Source organism: Corvus moneduloides, chromosome 8 (assembly GCF_009650955.1).
Source record: "Corvus moneduloides isolate bCorMon1 chromosome 8, bCorMon1.pri, whole genome shotgun sequence".
Lineage (NCBI taxonomy): Eukaryota > Metazoa > Chordata > Aves > Passeriformes > Corvidae > Corvus > Corvus moneduloides.
The window spans coordinates 514,710-532,250 of record NC_045483.1 but is presented as its reverse complement, the minus strand read 5'-3'; the positions used below and the strand labels follow the sequence as shown (position 1 = coordinate 532,250).

General features: G+C 51.3%; 1 protein-coding gene across 4 annotated transcripts in view; it reads right to left on the bottom strand.

The window, feature by feature from the left end:
- STK32C (serine/threonine kinase 32C) overlaps positions 1–8,032 on the bottom strand; it is a 69,008-nt gene extending 60,976 nt beyond the window's left edge. For 3 of the 4 annotated variants that reach the window (XM_032116671.1, XM_032116672.1, XM_032116674.1), the window contains exon 1: positions 7,854–8,032. In XM_032116671.1, coding sequence (XP_031972562.1) covers positions 7,854–7,938 — 85 coding nt within the window. In that variant the 5' untranslated portion in view covers positions 7,939–8,032. The remainder of the gene's footprint in view (positions 1–7,853) is intronic. The other variant, XM_032116673.1, reaches the window with a different exon arrangement.
- Positions 8,033–17,541: the final 9,509 nt, after the last annotated feature.

Genomic DNA, 17,541 nt, shown 5'->3' with positions numbered 1-17,541 from the left:
ATTCATGGGCACAGGCAAACCAGCAAGCCACGTAATTCTGAACATCATTCAGTGCCTGCATCTCCTCACCACTCCCAGGTACTGGGAGAGCCCCTGAACACCACCTGAGATATAAATGAACACATCAACACTCGCACGCTATCACACCTCACTGCCTGGCAGTGCTCAGAGACGGCTGTTCCCACACATCTGAAGCACTTTTAATTTTCCATAACTGTCACCGAAAGCAATTTAATTCGTGAAGAACAGTGGGAGAGGGAAAGAGGACACTGACATTTATCTTCTCTTGTGTGGAGAAGCTGAGCCGCTCACAGGCTGTCCCGACACTGTACTTCAGGAGATGAACACCAAAGCAGGGCCCAGCCAGCGCGGATCCCCTCCCTGGCACACAGCTGTGCAGGGCTGGCACACACCACATCTCGGAGGTACACCCCACCCGCCAGCCCTCGGAGCCTGCCACGGCTCCCTGTGGCACCTCTGGGACCTGTGGCCACGTGCCACCACAGGAAGTTGCTAGCCATGATGAATGGGGTGGCACAGGACAGGATGTGTGGTAGGGTGGTGGAAACTGCACCTTAACAGCTGCGAGAGGCTCCACAGCCTGCTGAGTGACTGTGCCTTCGGAACTGGAGAGCAGCTCCACTGAAAAGAGTGGGAACAGTCAAGCCTGCTTTTACATCCCACGCTGCCATGGACAGTGGGCTCAGCAACGTGCCCTGTCCGAGTCCAGCTGGGCCATGCTCATAGAGACTCACCTGTGTCCACAGCGAGTGGAAAGCCAGGCCGTGACCCAGGACAGAACACCACTGTGGGGGAGCAACACTCCGTTTCAGGCATTCCCACAAGAAATAAAGCAATATTTAGAAGGAAACACAGGCTCTCCCCAGCCCTGAGTGGACCCCATGGCACACACCAGCTCCACACCCCTTCTCCCATAATGTGACACACCGACACACCGAGCTGTTTCACCAGTTCAGTACCCCAGTTTCAGCTGGTGAAAGTACCAAACTGCCAAAAGAGCTGCTTTTTTCATTTCTGGGAAGGTTTTTTTTGTCAAGTGCTGCTCACTGACATTCCACCAGGCACGGCACGAGGTGACCTTGTGCTGCCTCCGCAGCCAGCACTAACAGCACAGCTCTCCCGGCCGGCAGCTGCTGGTGCTGTTCTCTACAAGCGACCCAGTACCATCAGCTCCACATCCTGGGACTTGCACCCCAGAAAGCACAGCTGCAGGGGGAATGCCAGCTGAGCCAGGAAGGTCACCACGCCAGCACTGGGGACATGGGGAGGAAGGTGGGCAGATCCATAACGTGCTCCTGCATGTAATTCCCAACTCACAGGAAGCCCATTCCAAGCTAGTCATGAGGACTGTGGCCTCCACAGAATACATCAAGTATTAATCTGATTTAATATTTCACTTGAATGGTACTTCCAGTGACTTTTCCTTGATTGCCCTTGTCCCTCCCTATCCATCAAATGTCCCTCAAATTGCTGTTGTGTTTGTTTATTTTTTGGTACTCCAGCTCCATGCGAACAGTCTCAGCTGTCCTGAGGGCTCATTTCACCCTGACATCCTCTCCTCAGATCTCCCACAGACACATGAGCCCCTCGAGAATGGCTTTTCTTCAGATTTCAGCCAGCACTACAGCGCAGGGACCATGGCCACCAGCGTGGAGAGGGGCAGCACAGTCATTAACCAGTTCAGAGCCAGTAATCCCAATACTGCTCATGGTACCACATATCTCCATGACTTGACAATGCTGAATTCCCAGAATTTAACCTATTTCTGCATTACATGACACACTGAAAAGCTAGAAAAGTTTTCCATTCTTGGCCGGAATGGCTCTGCCAGGAGGCCGGGGGCAGAGAGCCCATGGAGGGAGCGAGTCCCTGGGCAAAGCACAGGCAAAACATCACAGATCTGGGGGCAGCAGAAACAAAGCCCCACCGATGCTAAACACAGCTTTGCTGACACCTCCTTGCAATTCCCACTCCCTCCTCTCCCTGCTTACTTACTTAGCTACCACTTTGATAATACACAAAGGCTTTTATCCCTTGTTTTTAAATATCAGGGAGAGGCATCTGTGCTCCCAACCCACAGCCATGAAAGTCAGGCTATGGGAAAAGTGCTCCTTGCAGCCTGAGCAGGGAATACTTTAGTCAGTGGTTTGCAGAGCATGGAAGCTGTATCTGACCCCAAATAAGCAGTTTTTGGGATTTCACAACTGCCTTACTGGGCACTAGTCCACAGATTTCCAATAAAAGGACAGTGTTTCCTGCCCAGGGCTTGAAAGCCCTGCCCAGCTGAGGTGACAGAGTTGGGTCCTGTGAGGAGCAGCCAAGGCAGGCCGGCAGCAGCAGGAGCAGGGACAGTGCTAAGGGGCAGCCCTGGCCCACAGGGACCAGGGGACGCAGCCAGGCCACACTGGCTGCCCCAAGACCAGCGCGTGGTTTATGGCTCTGATCACCTCAGGAGAGAGAGAGAAACTTTTCCTGGTCCCTGGGTCCATCTCGCAGGTCCCTCTCCCAGCAGGATGTCCCCAGACCTGTCACACACCTGGCCAGAAGGGTTTGGGTCCCCGCAGAGGTAAAGGACACGGGACAAGGGAGGTCAGGCTTTGCTCCCCATCCTTCCATGTCCCGGTTGCCCCGAACCTCTGAATGTCTGGCAGCATGCCCTCGTTTCCCTGAAGGTCTCAAACCCCGGAACAAAAAGTTACGGGGAAGAATCTCAAGCTGAAAAACGACTGCTGAGGGCCGTGGAGAATGTTGGACATCTCACTCCCATCGGAGCAGGACAGAGGAAGGAAAAGCAGAACACGAACAGCTTGCCGATCTGCGAGGACTGAACCCCTGAATTGCACGGGATGCAGATGACAAGGACAGGGGTCCGGGAGGCTGCCCGAAGCTGCGGCCAGCAGCCCCCGGCCGGGGCAGGCTGCGAGGAGGCGGCGCAGGATGCCGGGGGAGCCGGGCCCGGCCGGGCCCCGCACGGCTCCGGCCCGGGCTGAGGGAGCGGGGCTGCCCGCTCTCGCTCCCGGCGTGTGACCCCCCGCCTGCCAACACACGGCTTGGTATCAAAATGGGTATTATTTTAAGCAGTTCCCCCAGGTTTTGCAGCTTCTCGCCCGTTTCCATGGGGACGGTGCGATGCCGGGCGGGGAGGCAGCGCGGGGCTTCAGAGCCGCCTGCCCTGCGTGTCCCCAAAGCTGGGCCCTTCAGCAAATGGCACAGCCAGAGAGGCGGCATCAAGGCGTGTGAGAGCTTCCTGGCTTTCCACATGACCACATTTTACAGACCAGAGTCTCTCCGCTCGGAAGCTCTCAGCGGGCGATCGCTGAGCGGCTTTGAGACCTGTCAGCCCCACACGGACCAGCACCCGCAGCCACAGGGCACAGTGACCGCAGCACCTCACACCCTCACACCCCCGAACGCTGCTGGCTGTCCCTGCAGCTGCGTTTCAGCCCAACCCCAGCCTGGTGCCTCTTCCCAGTGTGATCGGAGCTTGTTCCCTGAGAGGGGACACCGCACATGACACCCACGGACACTTCACCCGACGCAGACTAACCCTGAGCACACACTTCTCACTCAGGCTGGTGTACTGGGACAGCTCCACCCATGAGCTGCAGAACTGGAAACTTGTGTTTAAAAGTTGATTTTGATGCAAGTAGGATAAACACAGGAGCCTGCACCTGACCCCCTTACGAAACACAATCTGCATTCTGGCAGAGAATCAAACAAGGGATAGGGGGAAAAGTGATTGAGACAAAATGCTAATCATGATGAAAGTCACTGGGCTGCAGCATTAAAACCTTGTACATCAGCTGAAAAACTAATTCAGTATCAGGACACGGACAGGAACCCTGGACCACTCGTCTCGTGTCAGCGAGGGGAGGCACAGCAAAGCAAAAAGCAGCAGATGGCTTCACAGATTCTCATGTATATTTACACACAGTTTTTTTAGTAAACCGCTTTGATTCAGGAGAAACCACATCCAAAATGCACTCTTGAAATTCCTCTTCAGACATAATTGCATAGAGAGATAAATCATGCTGTGGTTTTCCCCCTCTCTCATGTAACACAACTGTGGGCAATGCTAATAGACTAACTGTGCCCTGTATTTCCTCCTGCTCAGCCCCGTTGCCCAAGTCCAACAACTCTACTAAGTATTTTTCAAATATCTGAGTTGAAACATTCCCACTGGCTTCACAATGACAGGTTTTCCTCACTTAGTATAAAAAATCAATTTTAAAGAAACCAATAAAAAAGAATTTTAAAAGGAGGGAGGTGTCAATAAAACTTGCTTGGCTGTTTCCCAGAATGAGAGCGTAATTCCTGCCCAAATGACAAACAAGACTCATGACTTCTGTGCCTCCTCTCACTCTCCAACTCCCTGACAGGAGGGGGCAGCCAGGGCAAGGGTCGGGCTCTGCTCCCACGGAACAAGGGACAGGATGAGAAGAAACAGCCTCAACCCGAGCCAGGGGAGGTTCAGGTTGGACATCAGGAGGAATTTCTTCATAAAAAGGGTTGTCAGGCATTGGCAGGAGCTGCCCAGGGAGCTGATGGAGTCCCCACCCCTGGAGGTGTCCAAGGAAGGACTGGGCTGGGGACAAGGTGGGGATCCCTTGGTGGGCACAGCTGGGACTCGATGATCCTGGAGGATTTTTTCCAACCCAAATGATTCTGTGATTCTGTGAGACACCCCAGTGCCCCATGCCCTGCACAGAGAGATGTCTCTCAGCCAGCAGACAGGCAGTGACCACCCTTTCGTGGGGCTGGAGAACAAATCTGCCCCCCAAGTGAGGAGTTTTCAACAGACTCTTACAGGTATAAATAACAAACCCTGAAAAGCCCCTGCAGACAAGGGCGTGTTTTTCCTGACGGAGAACAGCCCACGGTGGTAACACAGAATCCACAAGCCCACTACAATTCACTTCAGTTCACTGAGCCCACCTTACTCCAGCACACCGTAACTGCAGGTGCTCAACCCTGCAGCCCTTCTGTCCTTTTGCCTTGTTTTCTTCTTCCCATACTTTTCCCCTTACTTTGTTTTTCTTCCTTCCCCTCCATTAATTAACTTTCTCTGTTCATGAACAGGGTACAACACACCTCGCCAAAAGCGAGCTCTCACAAAGGCATCCCCAGGCAGTGTCTCCGGCTGGACAGGCTGGAGCTCCCTCCCAGATGATGGATGTGCAGCTTGCCAGGTTTCTGTGGGACTGGAACCAGCTGGAGCAGTGGCTCCCACAGCCAGAGAAACCCATCTCCCCCATACCAGCGCTCCCTGGAAGCACACACGAACACGCAGGCAACTGTCCTTTCACAGTCAGCTTTCCTGTTAGCTGAATCGCAGTTCTGAAATGCTCAGAAATGTCCCCCAGGCTGTGTGTGCAGACACGGAGCAGCACAGGCAGGGCACCCCAGGAGGGTCAGACAGATGCAGTGTACCCAACACACAGGACCAGGCACACCTGGCCTGCACCCGGCTTCACAGCCAATGGAAGTGACCTGAACCAGGGGAAAACTGGGGGGATGGGGACACCACAGCACCCAGGAAGAGAAGCAAGGAGGGAGCAGCATAGCTGTCCCTTGGGCATGGCTCTCCACAGCACAGCTCCGCACCACCCTGGCCCTGAGTGGACCAGGAGCCAGCCTCACACACCAGCTGCACCAGCACCAGCTTCCACCTCCGCCAAAGAGCAAGCCCAGCCCCAGCACTGTCAGAAAAGATGCTGAAAAAGGGGAGAGGATTGAGAGAAGATCCTTAGGACATACTCTGGAATACTAAGTTTACCCTTGGAGTCACAGACTCAGAGAGCTCAACCCACAGGTCCCACCAACAAGGACACCAGCAGCCATGGCCCTGCCAGAGAGAGGGGTGTGACACTGAACTCCTGCGTTTATCCCGCTGAGATCCAACAGCAGGCAGCTGGGGCGGGACAGATGCAGGCTGAGGAGAAACAGCAATTCTTAATGGAGGGGTAAACAGTGGATAACCCTCTGGGGCCAGGTGTTCTACACCAAGAGAGCAAACACGTTACTCCCCACCCCCAGGACACCCCCCATGAGCTGGCTCAGCCACAGCGGTGTGACAGGGACCAGTGACTCAGTGAAGTTCCAAAACCAGTCCCCAGGAAGTCAGGGACAAAGACTGTAAGGTCTGCAACGATTTGGAGTTGGATTTATCTGAGGGAAAGTACTAGTTGTGTTACTACTCACTACAATAAACGTTAACCTTCTGTTTACATGCACCCTGACAAAACAGGGACTATCTGCTGGATAGTCAGGCTCATCCTTGTGCAGAAATTCATCACCAGGAACCACCTATGGGCAGAATTCCACATATCAAATGGTCTTCTTCCTTTTTATATTTTTAATTGATTTCTCATTAAATTGTTGTCACTAGTAACTCTTCCACATTATGTCACACACAAACCTGAGTATCAACTGGCTTCTTTATCTAAGGAAGTTATTGGGATGTCTTAAGAGATCACCATAGCAACTGTGCCACGACAGTAAATATGAGTTCACTGGAACAACACTAATTGCTCTGAGCACACTCTAACAAGGAATCATGGAAAAGCAGGAGATATCAAGGCAGTGATGTCCCAGTAATTGGGACATAGCAAAAGCGCTGCTTCAAAGTACCTGATGAGGTGTTCCCAGGCTCCTGTCAGTAGTTATTCACCTGCAGAACTCACTCTCCATGGTTGGCTGCACACAGGCTCAGGGCAGAATTAAAAGCTTCTCAGAAAGAAATTTTGCTTTCAGAATGAAATTGCAGCAAAGCCTCTGATTTAAGTGTCTTTACTCAGCTTGCTCAGTGTGAATTGCTAACAAAAACGTTGGAGAAATCAACCAGCTCCTGTGCCAGGAAAAGTTTGCCTAATTTAACCCCTGTCAGCTGCCAGAGCAGCACAGACAGGTCTGATCCCCTCACCGAGGGAATTCCAGCAGACCCCGACCCACACATCACTGCACTCAGACTCAAACTAACACATCTAACTCTGGGTTTATCCCGTGCACAATTCCAGCACCTCACACACACAGGGATTTTTGCGTGTGCTCGGTTGGTGCCACAGGGCCAGCACAGCATTCAGGACTGCCCCGGCCACCCGGCACCCGGCTGCTGGCCCGATGGCTCTCCCGACTCTTCCCCCACCCACAGTCAAAGTTTCCTTCCTTTGCTCTTTTGAAATTTCGCCCTGCACCCGAGATTTCTAATGCAACGGTGGTATTTCACGGTGTGTTTCTAAAAAAATCCCCCAGCTTGTATTTTGGGAAAAACCCCAAAGCAAGCTTTCTGCACTGACAGCGTTCGGGTGTTGATGGCCGGCGGCACTTGGCCCTTCTTTGGTACCACCGGGGCTGTCCGTGCACAGACTGAAACTTTGCTGCTGAACTGTCCCCTCACTTCCCCCTTCTCAGTCCCCCCTTGTTTTAACGGCGGCCGCCCCGTGTCCGTGGGGTGTCTGCGGGGTGTCCGCGGGGTGTCCGTGGGGTGTCCATGGGCAGAGTCCCCGCGTCCTGCGGAGAGGCAACGCCCGGCCCGACCCCGCACCCGGCACGGCCCCCCGCCCGCAGCCCCCTGCCGCCCGCTCCGCCGGGGGCACCGCGGTGGGACCACAATGCCGGGCGGGGACAGCTCGGCACCCCGCGACACGGCACCCCGCGGCTGGGCATCCCGAGATGGGCATCCCGGGGCACCGCGGCAAGGGCACCACCGGGGCAGGGCAGGGCAGAGTGCCCCGGCGCTGGGCATCCCGGGCTGAGCAGGGCAGAGCATCCCGGGCCGGGCAGAGCATCCCGGGGCAGGGCGGGCACCCCGGAGCATCTCGGTCCGCACTCACCGTCCTCCCGCTCGTCGAAGACGGGTCTCTTGGAGGAGGAGGCGCTCGCTCCCATCCTCTTCTTCCACTTGCTCCAGTGAAACATCGGGGCAGGCGGCTGGCATGCCCTGCGGCCGCTCCCCGCCAGCCCGGAGGCTCCCGCGGGCGGCCCTGTCGCCGCCCTCAGCCGCCCCGCGCCCCGGCGCCGCCCGCCCGCATGGCAGCGCCCGGCGCCGCCGCCTCCCGCCCGCTGCCCGCGGCGGCCACAGCGCGGCGGGGCGGGGACAGCGGCGGGGCGGGGAGCGAGCGGAACGGGGCCGGGGGATGCGGGCGGGGCGAGGACAGCGGAGCGGAGCCGGGGGATGCGGGCGGGGCGGAGCGGCGGGGCCGGGGGATGCGGGCGGGGCGGAGCGGCGGGGCCGGGGGATGCGGGCGGGGAGGAGCGGCGGAGCCGGGGGATGCGGGCGGGGCGGAGCGGCGGGGCCGGGGGATGCGGGCGGGGCGGAGCGGTGGGGCCGGGCAGAGCGGGGCCGGGAGCGCAACCGGGCCGGTGGGATGCGGGCAGTGGGGTGGGGTGGAGCGGGGCCGGGAGCCCGGGGGGAACCCGGGTGGAGCGGGACCGGGAGCGGGACCGGGGAGGGCCGGGCTGCACCGCCCGGCTCCGCCCGCATCGCCCCGGGGCTGCGGCCGCGGCCCTGCTGCGGGCGGCGCTCCGGGCCGGGGCCGTGGGGCGCGGTGGCGGAGCCGCGGCCCCCGCAGCTCCCCGCGCTGAGCCCCGCCTGTCCCCGTGTCCCCGGCTCTGCACCGGCCCCGCCGCTCCTCTCCCTCCGGGCGCTCCCACCGCAGCAGCTCCCGCACCAGCCCCGTTATTTTTAATCTCGCACCGGCAGGATGAGCTGCCGGGCTGTGGTGCAGCCCAGCCTTTCCCCGGCTCTCGGCGGTATCAGTGCCAGCATACACCGCTCATCTTGCGGCGGTCCGTAGGGCTCACTACCGATATCGAAAGTCACTAGAAATCATTCCCCCTTGTCCTGTCATTCCAGGCACTTGTAAATAGTCTCTCTCCATCCTTCTTGTAGCCCCCCTCCAGGCACTGAAACGCTGCGATAAGGTCCCCACAAAGCTTTTTATTTTCCGTGCTGGTCAATCCCAACTCTCTCAGCCTTTCCTCATGGGATGGGTGCTCCATCCCTCAAACCATCTCCATGGCCTCCTCTGGACTTCCTCCAAAAGGCCGATGTGCTGGCGTCCCCAGGGCTGGAGGAAGCTCTGCAGGTGGGGTCTCACCTGAGAATCCCCCCCTCCCCTGCTGCCCACGCTGGGGGATCACCCCAGCACACGGGGGTTCTTGCTCCCGGCACACACAGCTGGGCCATGGCCTGCTCTCACCCACCAGCACCCCAGGTCCTTCTCCCAGGGCTGCTCTCGACCTGCTCACACCCCAGTCCGGACTGATACCAGGGGTTGTCCCAATCCAGGCATAACACCAGCACTTGGTCTTGCTAAAGCTCGTGAGAATGTTGAGCTGGAACATGCTCATGACTTCGGTTTTCACGGCTTGCTGAACTGGAGTGTCTCGTGGAATGGCTAATGAAAAGCATCTCTCAGAAATAACTCCCAGTGCCAGCAGACCACATCAGAAATGTCATGGTAAGGGACAGCCCTTAAGCCAGTAGGCCACAGCTATTACACCAGCAGCACTTTCATGGTTCCTGAGATACTGTTTCCCAAGTTTTCATTTAAAATTGATGCTGTTTTCTTTCCCAGCATGTTTTGAAATGGATACATCAGTTATTGTACTCCTCACAGAATGTGTACGGGGAGGCAATCATTATTTCAAAGAGCCTGGAAGTTGTAAAAGGATTACAATGGAAGGGTATCATTTAAGAACAGTTTTCCAATGGCAAAGAATAGTTCTCAAAGAATATTTGTTTGAAAAATCAGAAAGAATTTGCTCTCAAATAAAAAGATAGAACATTTATACAAGGCAGTAATTTTAGCTTTGTTTAGGGATAGGTTTGTGTTTAAATACACTGTGAATCCTGAGCTATCAGCTTTCCTCCTTCCTTTCTCCTGCCTTTACATTCTGTAGGAAAAGTACGAAAGATGCCATTAAACGGCTTCAGTCAGTTGTCATTTCTTTCTCATTCTCCATTAATATTTGGACAGTGAAATCCAGAGCACAGAGTCAGAGTCTTTTCCCAATAAATTTTCAAGATGTAGTATAGGAACAGGATTGGGATATAAGGATGTGTTTGTCCTCATGCCAGAGGGGGGGTTTTGTTCCACTCCATCTCCTAATTCCTTTCTTTGTGCTGAGGCAGACAGTGCAACACAGGGTTTGTTCAACTTATTCTTCACTGAGCAGCATAGTAAGTGGTTTTACCTTCCTAAAGAGGAGTCAGATAGGAGACAAAAGATCTTGTAAGTTGGTTTGTTGATTTTTTTTATTGCTGCATTATTTCTGTAGTAGAATTATATTCATTTTAATTGTAATGATTTTCTACTTCAAGAACTTGAAAAGTGTCTCCCTTTCTGTTCAATGGGCACTCATGCTTGATACCAATTTTAAACCCAGTGAGGAACGTACAGTGAAAGATGTCGATCCCCTCAGCAACACCTGCATGTTGGGAGTCTCAGCACAGGTCACTCATCTCAGTGACACAATTAAGTCACCTGAGGAAAGTGGCCAGTCATAATTAATGCCAATCCTGCAGGAAGGAAAAGGGAAAATCCAAAAGCTGCTCTACAGTGGTCCAGTGTAGGAAAGGGAAATGGAGAGAAAATTCTGCCTTCTTACATATCCCGGTCTCCAGGGAAACAGAGAACCACTTTGTGTTTGAAATGAGGGAGTTTAAATAAAAGCTGACTTTCACAGTAATTTATTCCTCAAACATCTTTGGCTGTAGCTCTGACTGCACCTCTAAGGGGCAAACATACAATCTGGGTGGCCAAAGAGGTCATTGAGAACAGGCTGTCCTTGAAAACTCTGAGAATTCTTTACTCCTTTTTTTCAGTTTCCCCTCTTTGTTTTCCAGCCTTGTTTTTGTGTTTTATATTTTATGAAGAGACAATCAGGCATTTGAGCAGTGGAAGTCCTGGGGATATTCTATGCATGTCTGTCAGTCCTGGCAACTGTGAACATACAACAGATTGGATGGTTTGCTTAAATCACAAAAGACAAATAAGCTGTGAGAAGGTTCTGTTCCTTCTAGGGAAAACAGGAGAAAACCCTTAGGGAAAGCAGACCCGCTGTGGGAGCAGTGTGCAGTGCCCCAGCCCAGCCTGCTGGAGAGCTCTGCCCTGTGCCAGGTGCTGCAGGGGCTCCAGGCTGGGAGCTCCTGCTCCCGCACGGGGCTGGATCCACACCTGGAGCGCTCCAGGGCTCACGGTGCTGGAAGATCGCTGGCCAGGAGAGTGTGGCTGCTGACCAGCCTGCAGGTCAGGTGCTGTGGCAGCCCTGCTGCAGCCCTGCGCAGGTGAGCTGGCACCGCAGGGTTTCGCCTGGCTGAGAGCAGAGCCTGGCAAAGGGCGCAGCCACCACTCGGACAAACTTTGGAAGTTTGTCTTTTCCCATCCATGTTCACTTTTGTGTATTCACTCTTTTCTCACAGATTTAAAGAGATTAGAGTTTTCTTTCACTTCACCAGCCATGAAATCATCTCCAGCCTTACAGAATTGCATATGCTGAGCCAAACACACTCTCTGTCCGGTCAGAACCACCATCACAATCCACTGACATTCAGTGGGCAAAGTCAGTGTGCATTCATTTCACTGGGAGACATGATAAAGCCAAATAAATTCTTTATTAAATTCCTGGATTAGTATTTTAATCAAAGTATTTATATCAGCTATTATTTCATCCCACTTTTCTCAAATGCCTCAGTTCTGCAAGTGAATGAGTCTTCTTTGAAGAATGACTGATCGTTCTCATTCCCAAGCATTGTGAGCTGCATATTTCATATTGTGTCAAAATTAGTATGAGGGAAACGGAAGATAATATTTAAACTTTTACTGTTAATCTCACATTTCAATTAAAGCGGCACGGATCCTGGAGTTTACCTCGTTATGCTGTACCCTACTGGGAGCTACTACAGTTCCCATTCTGTCGTGTTTCTGGTGGCACAGAATGATGACAATTTTCTCCTTTCATGGCTGTAAATCAGGATCAGGTTCCCTGGTATCAGTGAAGTTATCCTGAACAAAACCAGTGTAAACAGAAATAGAACTGCCTGAAGCAGCATTATGTTCTTCATGGTTATCTGGTCTCAGGGAGCTGATGAAGCGGTTTCTAAACAAAAATACCACCAATTATCACAAAACTGCAAAAGAGGCAAATGTTGTGAGAAACTCCTAATTTGGGCATAGAAACAAGGGAGGCAAGATACCATGATATTAAATTCCTTAAAAAGCCCTATCCAGAATATAATGGCTGTAATTGCGACATGTTTAAGATGTTGAAAGGAATATTACTGTGATTCCCAAAATTCACATGCCTTCTTAATCGAGAAGAAAGCCTACAGAGAAAAGCCTATGTTTATTTTTAAAAGTTCCTCTAAGAGAACGCATAATTCTTTCAATAAACATTACATAAGAGGGAAATTTCACATATTTTCCTAACATTAGTGTTTCTGTTAATACTGCCAATTCTATTTTTAAAGATGCTAGTAGTAATGACTCTGAGCCAGCTTTTCAAAGTCTTTTAACAGCACCACAGTTAACTAAACCCTGTTAGAAGACAGGGATTTGATGGATGGACCACTCAGTGGATATGGAATTGGCTGGATGGTTGCACACAAAGAGCTGCGATCAAGGCCTCTATGTCAAGTGGAACCCAGTGAGGAGTGGCATCCTCGGGGGCTGGGCCTGGCACTGGCACTGTGTAAAGTCCCGGAGACATGGCCAGTGGCACTGATGGTGACGCTGAGCTGTGTGAGGGGCCACACTCTGGAGGAAGGGATGGGGCATCCACAGGGACCTGGACAGGCTGGAGAGGTGGGGCTGTGTGAACCTCATGAAGTTCAACAAGGCGAAGCACAAAGCACTGCACCAGCATCAGGGCAATCCCAGGGCCAAACACAGGCTGATGGTGAGCAGCCCTGGGAAGAAGGATTTGAGGGTGCTGGACATGCCCCAGACACATGCCCTGGCAACCCAAAACCCCACCATGTACTAGGCTGGTCCCCCAGCGTGGGCAGCAGGGAATGGGAGGGATTCTGCCGCTCTGCCCCTGTGCTCAGGTGGGACCCCACCTGCAGAGCTGCCTCCAGCCCTGGGGCCCAACATCAGAAGGAGGTGGAGCTGCTGGAGAGAATCCAGAGAAGGCCACAGAGATGATCCAAGGGTTGGAGTCCCTCTGCTCTGAAGCCAGGCTGGGAGAGATGGAGGGGCTCATCTGGAGAGGAAACGGCTCCAGGAAGAGCTCAGAGCCCCTTGCAGGGCCTCAAGGGGCTCCAGGAGAGCTGGAGAGGGACTGGGGACAAGGCATGGAGGGACAGGACACAGGGAATGGCTTCCCAGTGCCAGAGGCCAGGGCTGGATGGGAGATTGGGCAGGAATTGTTCCCTGGGAGGGTGGGCAGGCCCTGGCACAGGGTGCCCAGAGCAGCTGGGGCTGCCCCTGGATCCCTGGCAGTGCCCAAGGCCAGGCTGGACATTGGGGCTGGAGCAGCCTGGGACAGTGGGAGGTGTCCCTGCCATGGCAGGGGGTAGGATGGGATGAGCTTTAAGGTCCCTTCCAATCCAAACCATTCCCTGATTCTGTGATCACCTGCAGTGGCCCACAGGAAGCAGGAACAGTGCTCATGCAGCACTGAAGTTAAGGCTTGAACACTCTGGCAGGGACAGGCTCGCACCTTTCAGAGCAGTTCAAGGCTTCTGCCAATCCTACAGGTGCCAGCAGCAGTTCCAGGGGCATTACAGGGCCTTTACCAGCAGGTACTTAAAACCCAAGTGTGATAAAAATGCTGCCTCCCTCCCTGCCAAACTCCCGCCTCCCACGCTGGTGAGGTAAGTGCAGCTACTCCAGTTGCTTGTTTTGGTTTAGCCTTTTACAGTATCAAATATATATTCTGCTTAATTTTCTCTATGCTGTAAGGCTTTCTCTTGCCTAATGCTGTGAAAGAGTGATTTTATTTCTGATACTATTTGAGCAATTCAGCTCTTTCATTTTTTGGGGAATTCTGCCTCCATTAAGTTTTTGTTGTTTTTCTTTTCATTCACGTCTGTTTGCTTTTCTCCTCGTGTCATTCATTTATTTATTGACCAAATGTTTTGCTAAGAAATTAAGAACATATGCTGCTATAGTTTAATAAGATGCATTCTGAGAATTCAGTAATTTAGTTCTGGCTGCTGCTTTGGGACTGGAGCTCATGACTGGCTTGCTGAAAGTCAAATGAAGCTATGGAGGGATGTACTTATTTTGATCTACTATGTCTTTCTGCCTCATTAGGATAAAACCTTCTTAGATGGTGTCATGTCAAAGGAATGGTACTGTGTTACTGTGCTGATGCTGCAGAGAACTCAGGCTTCAGTGAAGAGGGTGAACTGGACAACTAGATTTGAAAAAGGAGCACTGAAAGTCCTGCTTTAAGATGATTTACCTAAGTTATGGATCTTTCCCAATCCACTTTTTCTTCCTGAAATGTCAGTGAACTTGTTTCTCCCTTACTGTTATGCTATAAAATTCTAAACACAATGCTGAGATCAAAACTAGCTGAAATAATCACTGCTTTAATTAATGGAACAATGTCATTGCTTTCAATCCTAATGTATTTTCTTACGTAACCTTAAATAAAACTACCCTCAAATATTTTTTGTTTCATGTAAACAAATACAAAGGAATTCTTCTTCCAGCACTTCCTTGCCATTGATCCATTTGTAATTGCCATGAATGTTGCCCTCTGGTTTACAAATACTGCTTGTAATTAGGATTTAATTACCTAAGTAGCCTGAAAGAAAATCTATTCCCGGAAAAGCATGATACAATGACTAGTCATACCTGCTTTTTCTTAAAATCAGGTAATAGCCTATTTAGTAGCAGCTATCCATTCAAAGGGGAGAGGCATCCATGCTGCAGAACAGGTGCTTTGCCTCATTCAGTCCAGGGAAGGGCATTTTCCAAGAGCTTGTGCCCCCAGCAAAAAAAAAACCAAAAAAAACCCAACATAAAAAACCCATGGAGATTTAGGCCAATTGAAGCCAAATGCTCTGTGAAACAGCAGCATGATATGTCACTGCAGGACAACATGGTGGGTGCTTTAAGAACTCAGAGGTTTCCTGTAAAATAGAGCTTTTCAAGGTCCCACATGCTCTAACACACAGCAGACTCCTGTCTGGGCAGCCCACGGAGTTCAGAAGTTCCTAAACGAGGGGACTGATCCAGTGAGCCAAGGTGGGAGCAGTGGGGGCAGCGTCCCCGGCTGTGTGAGGTGTTCAGCTTCCAGTTGCACATGCATGGGATCTAACAAGATGTTTACTGTCTGCCCAAAAATTTATTTGCTAGGCTGTGTATTTTGCCGTGGGATGGTTCTTACACTCCCAAGTGTGCCCTGTGTGAGGGTGTTAGCTGTTCTCCCGTGCACAGGGGACAGATCTCAAGGAGCAGATAAGCAGGTGTGACCCTGCTTTAAAGTGCCAGACTGATTTGCACCCTTGTATTCAGTGTTTCGTAGAGTCTCAGGATGGTTTGGGTTGGGTAGACATCAAAGCTCATCCCATCCCACCCCCTGCCCTAGGCAGGGACACCTTCCACTATCCCAGGCTGCTCCAAGCCCCCGTCCTTGGACACTTCCAGGGATGGGGCAGCCACAGCTTCTCTGGGCAACCTACAGATTTTCAGCTATGGTCTATAATTCCTGGATTTTATTTTTTTTTTAAGAAAAAAAATCCTTGAATAAATCACTTCTATGTGCAATTGATGCAGTTGTGCATTCTTTAATGCCCTTTAGCTGTTCTTCCCACATAAACATAGAGCCCCTTACAGTGTTCTCATGTGACATTTTACATACCAAGGAACACCAGCCCCTCTTTCTGGGTTTAAAACATGTTTGTGTTTTTCTCTCTCAGAACTGGCATCTGGAAGAAAATGTCCTATCAACAATTCCTGACAATTTATTTCAGAAGCTGCCAGATCTGCTTTGGCTGGTTCTCCAGTCTAAAAGGATTAAAGCTTCCCTATGCAATTGGTTACCACATGTAAGATCACTGCTCATACAGGCAATTTAATAACAATTGTATTTATCTTCCACTTGCCTGACTGTAATTTCATTGCAACAGTCAGACTTTGGGATGCTTTTTTTTGGTATTGACTTTGGAGCAGGGCAATGGTAGATAAGCTTAACGTTTGCTGAAGCTCAGATGAACTGAAAGGTCCAACTGATATTACAGGGTGAATCTCTAAACTCTTTTAGCTTCAGAAATGTAAGACCTGTTGCTTTTTTCATGTGAGATTTGTACCATTTTCATTTGGTGACTATTTTGATGGTGCTGTAGAGGAAGTGGAAATGTGGACCCACAGTTACAAACCTTGTGTCTCTCCTCAGTTACAGTGAAGGACAGCTCTGTCAGAGAGTTACCCATTAATCTGCTTTTGATGGCTGTCTGACAAGGTATTTATCACCTGTTGGGAGGATTAATTGTCTGTCCCTATTCAGATGAAGTGTGCAAGGAGGAGGGTTCACTACAATGATGTCATCACCCTGAGGAGTGACACTTGTTCTCGCCTTGCCATGACCACCAAAATTAACTTCTCACCAGGTTTGTTGATGTCCTTGGACAGCTCCTTGCTTCTCACTCCAGAAGTGGAAGACAAGAAGTCCCAATATGTGGTAATTAACTGGAACAAAGAAATTATTTTTTTACTGTAAGGAAAGAAAAGACTGGCACAGACTAGCCTGCTGGCAGTAGTGGTACTAAAATAAACATTTCTGTGAGAATGTTGAGGAGGAAAAGGAGGCAGCCCTTGGTCAGTAGATGCTACAGCATTATCTGAAATGAAAGAAAAAAAAGCAAAAAACAAACAAAACCCAAACAACAATATGATGGTGTCACTGGGGAAATTCTTCCTGGACATTTCTCCCTGTGAGCGTGGAGAAGCCCTGGCCAGAGCAGCTGGGGCTGCCCCTGGATCCCTGGCAGTGTCCAAGGCCAGGCTGGACATTGGGGCTGGGAGCAGCCTGGCACAGTGGGAGGTGTCCCTGCCATGGCAGGGGGTGAATGGTGGAACGGGTGATCTCTAAGGTCCCTTCCAACCCAAACCTTTCCATTCTATGATTCTGTCCTGTGACTGAAACAAGGTGCTCAAAGGTATTTGAAGATCTCTTGTCCGTGAATCACTACATACTCTACTTGTGATTAGAGAAATGCAGCAAATGAAGGTTATGTCTCTAAAAATGGTTGGAAAATATCACGGTTTTTTGAAATGCAGTTCTCATGTACAATTTTTAAATTGGACAGGACTGATAGTATTTTGATATGGTTTGTAACTTGTATGATTGTCATTGTATGAGGGGTTGAAATCCTTTTTGACTGACATTCTTTGTGTGCATCTTCCTCAAAACTAATGTCAGTTATTGGTCCTTTCATGTGTTGTACTTTACCTCCTTTGTGTTTTTCCACTGACTTCAACTAGCAGCTCAGCTTTTAGGAAATGCCCGTCAGAAATATCCACTGAATATTACTTAGTTGCATTTTGTCCTTATTACATGTTG